The sequence below is a fragment of the Microtus ochrogaster genome, chromosome 1, assembly GCF_000317375.1.
Source record: "Microtus ochrogaster isolate Prairie Vole_2 chromosome 1, MicOch1.0, whole genome shotgun sequence".
NCBI classification, from domain to species: Eukaryota; Metazoa; Chordata; class Mammalia; order Rodentia; family Cricetidae; genus Microtus; species Microtus ochrogaster.
This window is the reverse complement of record NC_022009.1, coordinates 21,952,707-21,960,306: the sequence shown is the minus strand read 5'-3', so window position 1 is coordinate 21,960,306 and position 7,600 is coordinate 21,952,707. Positions and strand designations below refer to the sequence as shown.

Sequence of the window (7,600 nt, the reverse complement as noted above, 5' to 3'; positions counted from 1 at the left end):
TCTTGTTTTTCCTGACATGTATAAAATTTTTCAGTGTAATTCAGCTCTGTACATTTTTCTATTACAAAGATTTTTGCTCATGTCAAAAAAAAAATTTAATCCCCTTGCTATGAGCTTAAATCGCAACATTGTCTACACATTCTTGTGTTGCCGGTTCCTTGGTTGTTTTCTTTTTCACAGTCCCACTGTGTAGCTGGAACTGGCTTGGAATTCACTCTGTAGCCCAGGCTGGCCTCAAACTTGTAACAGCCTCCTGTCCATACCTCCCCCCCCCCCCCCCCCCCCCCCGCAGTACCAGGGTCACAGGTATGAGGACCACACCCAACTATTTCCTTTAGATAGAGGCTCACTTTGCAGCACAGGCTAGTCTTGAACTTTTGGTCTCCCTGCCTCCTCCTCCCGGGGCCATCACATCCAGCCTTTGCAGTACCTTTTAGGGGGCTTAGTTTCACATGACTTCCTCAAGGCATGTGATGATGGTTGAAGAGGTAAAAATATATTTCTATGAAATTTGACAGAATTTGAAATGGGGCTTAGGTTTCTAGCAGCCTTTTACACATTGTGACTTAACGTTAAGGCTTTGTTTCAATAAAGAAATATGGCAAAGTCACGCATGTGCAACATGAGGGTTTGCTTCACGGCGGTCATTGTATGCCAGGATGAGTAAAGGGAACGACCATCTTTACTTGACTCTAGAGATCCCAAGCGGCATAAATCTGGAAGTGCGGCCACACTTTCTCTTAGGGTTTAGGAGTGGAGCTGGTGTAACACTGTAAACCACATGACTGTCCCTGAGGCTCTGCTGGGATAACTCAAGCAGAGAATGGGGATTTAAAAAAATATAGTGTGTGTGTGTATGTGGCTGTGCATGCCATGGTATGCATGTGGAGGTCCATTATCCCCTCCCATGTGGGTCCTCAACGTAAGATTCTATTAAACTTTATACGTGTACACACGTTGCTACCGCGTGCTAACCAACCACACTCCCAACTCCTATACTTAGATATACATTCTTAAAAACAAACATGGATTCTGCATACCTCGTGTTGTCAGCGTCCTTGGGCTCACATAGGGACAGAGTACACATTTTGTGGGTGGGTACTTACATGTGGAGGACGTAGGACAACATGCAGGAGTCAGTTCCCTCCACCACGTAGATCTGAGGGATCCAACTCAGGTTGGCAGCCCACCTCATCCTGCCAACGGAACCTCAATCAATGGTCTCTACATCGTTTTGTTCAGCAGCAAGGACTGAATCTAAGATCTGGTGTGCTGGTCAAGCACTCTACGCTGCGCCACAGCCCCATCCATTTATTATAAAAATAGTTTTACATTGTATAGAGGAAGCAAGCTGTCCTACAACTTGCTCTATAGCTGAGGCTGACTTTGAACTTAGAATCTCCTGCTTCGTCCTTTTCAGTGCTGGGATCATAGGCTTGTTCCACCATGCTTAGCCTATACTTTCTTTTTATAGTTGAAGAACTGATTACACCCTGTGAGGAAAGGTAGTTTTACTATGTGACCATATATAACATCTGTGCATGCCCACATGAGCATACATCCACGGTTAATACAACACATAAAGCAATGTCAGGATGGATCACAGATGCTCATCTCACACCCCCTCCCCAGTCTTTCTGAGCTGAGCTTTGCCTGGAGCATAGGCTATCCTTGAATTCCTCCCTCAGTCACCACATCATTGAGCTAGGAAAAATCAGTGAATTCAAAGTAACCATGACCTGATTTGAGGTTTTCTCATTATAAGTTCAGGAACTTTTAAATTCTGCTTTTTTCAGAAAGGTATATTCAAAGAACTGTGGGCTAGTAGAAACTGCATGGAAGTTCTATTCTGTTGTTTTGGCGGATGGCACAGATTATATTCTGGCGAAGTATATGATGCCACCGATACTGCTGGCTTTCCCCGATTCTCAGGGGCCTCTCGGCTCTTCTTCTCTAGGGATGGCCAAGTGTAGGAGGAACTTGCCGTTCCTGGAAGTACTCTTCAGTGGACATGTATTGGTGGAGAGTTAAAGTCGGGAAAGGATGTGTTTACTGGTAGGAAGTGAGAAAGCAAATTAGCTCAGCCGGCTGTTGCACACCTTTAATCCTAACACTTGGTAGGTAGGCAGACCTGAGTTTGAGATCAGCCTGGTCTATATAGTGAGTATACATATTCTAAGACACAGGACTACTGCACACAGATCTTGTTTCAAAAAACAAATAAAAACGAGTTAAATGTCTCCTCACCCCACCCCATTGCTTTCTCTCTCCCTTTTCTTTCCTCCCCCACCATCTCTCCTCCCTGACCCTGTCACATGTTAATCAGATACCATGGGAGTCACTCTGTTAACTCAAACACAATAACCAAAGGACTTTTTTTTTTTATAAAATAACATGATTTATTACTATTTTAAAACAAGTTTCACAAAATAACATTCAGAAACTCAATATTACTAAATAATTTAACACACAAAGTTTAGTCATAAAGTCATGCTACAAAAGTCCTGTGTAGAAAAGACTATTACCAAAGCAGTACAGATATTCAAATCTTCTTCAGAATGAACATGGTTCTAGAATGATGCTCCTGGCCATTACGGGCACCTGGGAGAAGCAGCTGGACTGTGTGTTGTCTTCTGCTCTCCGCTCACAGGCCTTTGACAGGAGTGGTCCCACTGGGTGGCAGCATCGCAGTGCTCTCCTCCCACAGGGTCTCCCAGTGATCCAGAAGCTAAACTCCTACCCGTGTAATGTAGTAACACCAACATGAATTTTTAAAATCTAGATAGGGGCTGGGCATGGTGGCACAAGCCTTTAACTCCAGCACTGGCAGAGGCAGGCAGATATGAGTTCAAGGGCAGCCTGGTCCTCAGAGTGAGTTCCAGGACAGCCAGGGAAACTCTGCCTTGAAAAACCAAAAGAAAAAAAGAAACTTAGATATGGAAAGGAAATACCCACAGTTTCTATTCTGAATAGGAATGCTATTTTGCACCTCCCAGAGGGATGACCTTGGACCTGAAGACAGACAGCAGTATCAGCCTAGTAGCAAGGGCTGGAGTCTCTGAGTCTGGCCCACCTGTGTGCAGCTGGCTCGCACCCACCTCCCCTCTGGAAGTAGTTTCACCATCAGCCACACTCACAATTTTAAAGTGCAAATCTACTAGAAAAATAGTTTATTTTCTCTACCTCCTTGCTAAATTTGTTAGATCATAATTTGGTTGTCTCTCTAATCTGCCCAATATGGGAAATTAATGAGAATATGATTACAATTTCTCCACATGTCAAGTGAACCAACTTATATCAGGCTAGAAGTCTAGTTTTTCCTTTTCGGTTTCCTTTCTTACTCCTCATGATGAATAAAGGCAGGGATAGATACATAAACACGGAATTCTAAAAGTTTAGTGTTTCTCAATGTAACCTTAGGTTTTAAAATTTCCCCTTTTCTACTTTCATGGGATGGGTGAGTAAGCCACACCAGGTGTAGATAAAGGAACATGGACAAGTCAGCTGTTGCAAACAGCTCCGACCCAGCTCCTTACTCTCAGATCATTGGCTCACACAGAGAGAGTGTGTCCGAGGCTGACTGTGGGGAAGGCTTGCAATCTGGTTTTCTTCCTTTACCACGGCTTCACCGTTCACAGCCTCTGTGAACTACAAGTTCAGCCAGAGACCATGGCTCCTCACAACACTCCCCCCCCCTCCACTTTTCAAAGTGAATGATGAAATCCAAACTTTCTGGGCTTTTTCATGCTAACCTTAAGGAAAACTTGGGTAAAAGATTCCAATCCTGTTTTCCATGTCCCCAGTTCTCAGCCAATGACAGATTTAGGTCTTATTGTTCCTTATTTTGCTTTCAGACCACTGGCAAAGGTATCAGAAGAAACACCTACAACACCTATTTCCACTGCAGAGCTGGGGCTGCATGCAGGGCAGCTCCGGGAAGCATGCCGAGTTACTGATCAGTTAGGGATGGCATCCTTGTGCCCACAGTCGCACCAGAAGTCTGCCCCGGCTAATTTCCCTGCATGAGCAATTAAACACATGCTTTCTAGATTAAAAGACAGTCTACAAAAAAATTGTGCATGATGACACATTTTCTAAAGTATATTCCAAATATTAAGCTTTAGAGACAAAACAAAATATAAAGTTGGATTTTGTTTTCGGTAAGAGAGACAGGCTAAGTCATCAGTCACCATCCTAAGATGAGCACCCCCGCTCATCACGTAACTGAAGCTGAAATCCTTCACACAGAGGTTTCTAGGACTGTGTGGAACATGAAACTGGGCACTGCACCACTACCGACCATCTCCAGCCACCGTGGTGAAGATGCTACCTTCTCACCATAACTCTGGTGGGCCCACTACAGAGCTAAAGTGGCCAACAGACAGAGGCATGCTGGGACAACAAACACTGGTTCTTACCCAGGGGAGAATTTGGTGCTCTCCCCTGCTCCAGGGCATAGCGTGCAATGTTTGGAGCCATCTTTTGTTGTCATAACTGGAGATGAGGAGCTACTGGCATCTAGGGTATAGGAGACAGGGCTGTGGCTGAATAGCCCACAACAGTGAGTTACACAGTCCGAAATGCAAACAGCGGGGATACGGAGACCTCTGGTGCAGTGAGCGGAGAGCACAAGAGCCTCCCAAGGCCTGGCTAGATAATATGGCCATAGCTCAGCATTAAGAAACCCAGAAAGCAGAATGCTGACCTACCACCATCATACCGACTGTGGGCTGACTGTAGCACTCTCCCACTCTAAGACCAGCAGAAGTTCACGTGAATGCAGACAGCATCTACTCCAAGGTGCTCCAGTCTCCAATCTGAATGGCATAAGCCAAGAGCATCCTCTATCCACTACAGTTTTAGCAGAAAAGATGGCTTAAGGAATAATCTGACAGGATATCCTTAATGTTTTCATATATCCAGCCTTTCATTCCACTTCCTAATTGAGTGCATTTGGCTTTAATTCCAGAAACAGAGATGCATCAAGATCATTCCAATATTTGTGGACAAGAACCGAAAATGATGCTTGTGTGAAATGGACAGAAAAGCACCTTACATATCTCTGAGAACCATCCCTGATTAAAAGACATTAAGAAATGGGGGAGGGGCGTTCCCAATTACAGAATTTGAGAAAAAAAAAACCACATATACTGTAAGTCATTTCACAGATCCAGTATGAAGCCATTCACTTCCCATGCTCACTCCCATGCATAGAAACAGTGCAAACTACAGTAACAACAGTGTCCTTCTCAGCTGTGGGCCTTTGGCATCACCAAGGAGAATGAAGTCTCACCCTATGGCTCACAATAGCAATGTCAATGGTTTTGAATGGTTAAGCCTGGCAGGGTAGTTTCTTCCCATCAGAACAACTTCAAAGAAGTATATAAGGTATTAGACTAGGTGTTCTTTTGAAAAATGTATTGTTTCATGAGTATGTCTCCATGTATGTCTGTGTAACTTGTGTGTCTGGTACCCCAGGAGGCCAAAACAGTGTCAGATCCCCTAGAGATGCAGGCGGCTGTGACCTCCATAGGGTGCCGGGGAGCAAACTCAGGTCCTGAGCAAGCGGTCTCAGCCTCAGCTGTCTGCAGCCCAAGACGAGGCGTTCTTGATGATTGTCAAAGCAGTGGTCCCTTTTGATCAGTTTGACTCTTGGAGGACAAAAGTCATTCTTATTGAAATGATAGCTTATTAAATTTCTCAAATCAAGACTAATGCGATCATTAAAATAAGGAGAATCACGTGGAGACGGGAACAGGAATTGGGAGCCTCTTTTGAGGCTGTAGGCACAATTTGGTAGGGGGTCCTGACTTCTTTTCTGCAGTCAATGCTTTATCACTGCCCACTGAAGACTTCGTCTGGTGTTGATGACCTTTTACATTTTCAGGATATTTTTCTTACATGAGAAATGATAATCTCCACAGCTAACTATTGCTTTGCAGACTGGAGGCTAGGACACCTCCAGGGATCCACAGGAGACATCTCCAGACATTGCCATTTGCCTGGGGTCCATCCCACAACATCTCTCTTCCCTCTATACCACTTACATGATACACTTCAAGCTGCTTAACTTAGATCGTCTCAAAAATATATTTTGAAAAACTATTTCATTTATTTAGAGCTACCAAATTCACTCTTTAAGTTTGTACCCTTATAGCTAGAAAGCAAAGGGCACTAGGATAACTTATTAGGGAAAAGTTTTTACCAATCTCAATAGTAGGTAGTTAGAACTATTGACTACTGCTTTAAACAGATGAGAAATTATGTCTTAAAATCTGCATAAGGCAAGGTCCACAAGAGCTGATGTGGTCACATGACTATCAAAGGGGTGATCATGCCAGCTGCATTAGTCACTGATGGGGGTCAGGGGTGTCTGGTTGTACATGATTCCAGTGGGCATCCATGGACCACAACCTAAATTCCAGTTGACAGTGCACACAGTTTTGGAAAAATAATAAGTAAATATAACAGGAGCTAAGGAGATTCCAAGCCAGTCAGTCTTCCTTTTCTCACCAGTGTTTCCCATCAGACACTGGACCCTTGGCTCTAGGTCCAGCTGTGTTCTAATAGGAACACTTCCCATCAGCGTGCTGCCTTCCGAGCCCGTGGGGAGATAGATGCTTTGTGCTTTGGAGTTATAAGGACATGAACCTTTACAGACTTGAAAGTATACCTTTAAAATGCTTCCCCCACCCCGATACTAAGCAACTGAACAGATAAGAGGTCCCTTTGCTGTTGAAACGACTGGCACGTACATTTTAGGGGACAGGTGGTGTGGTCCATAACTGGACACAGCTGGGGATTTGCAGTTTCTGAAGGTGGGCTGCACCAGAGCAGGCGCTGCTGGTCTGAGGGGAAACACTGAACAGGGTTTTAGGATGGGAGTGAGAGATGTGTTTTATCTTCAGAACTCTGCTCTCACATAATCTTTAAAATAGACAATTATACAAAACATATCTATTTGTTCTCATAACGTTTAAATAAATTAACACAAAGTGTAAAGTACGGCCTTAGTTTTCATCTTCCTCTTCCTGCTTAATTACTGGAGTACCTAAAATGAGAAAGAAAATATTATTTCTTGTCTCTTTCTTTTCTGTTTTTTGAGACAGGATTCTCTATGCAGTCTTGGCTGTTCTGGAACTTGCTATGTAGACCAGGCCCTTTCTCTCTCTGTCTCTCTCTCTTTCTAACCTTGGATGTGCTCTCTAGACTAAGCTGGCCTTGAACTCAAAGATCGGCCTGCCTCTGCCTCCCTGAGTGCTGGGATTAAAGGCAGGCACCATCACGTCTGGCTATTTACCGAATCTTTTTATTTTTACATGGCAAAATTCTGTCTCAAAAAATAAATAAAAGAATGAAACAGAACCCCTAATCTAACTAGACCCTGTGGGTTTGTGAGCATGAGTATAGTGTTCTGGAGACCAGAAGTGTCACACCTCTCAGAACTGGAGTTATGTGTGTTTGTGGGATGCCTAGCTAACATGGGTGCCTGGATCTGAACCCAGCTGTCATGATTATTTAGCAAGTTCTCTTAACTACTGAGCTACCTTTCCAGTCCTTCCATCGGCTCTCTCTCTCTCTCTCTCTCTCTCTCTCTCTC

At 44.0% G+C, this 7,600-nt stretch overlaps 1 protein-coding gene across 3 annotated transcripts in view; it reads right to left on the bottom strand.

Annotated features, from left to right (window-relative positions):
• Nucleotides 1-2,373: 2,373 nt before the first annotated feature.
• Dnal1 (dynein axonemal light chain 1) overlaps nt 2,374-7,600 on the bottom strand; it is a 46,554-nt gene continuing 41,327 nt past the window's right edge. For all 3 annotated transcript variants that reach the window (XM_026780034.1, XM_005343326.3, XM_013346468.2), the window contains one exon: nt 2,374-7,051. In XM_026780034.1, coding sequence (XP_026635835.1) covers nt 7,011-7,051 — 41 coding nt within the window. In that variant the 3' untranslated portion in view covers nt 2,374-7,010. The remainder of the gene's footprint in view (nt 7,052-7,600) is intronic.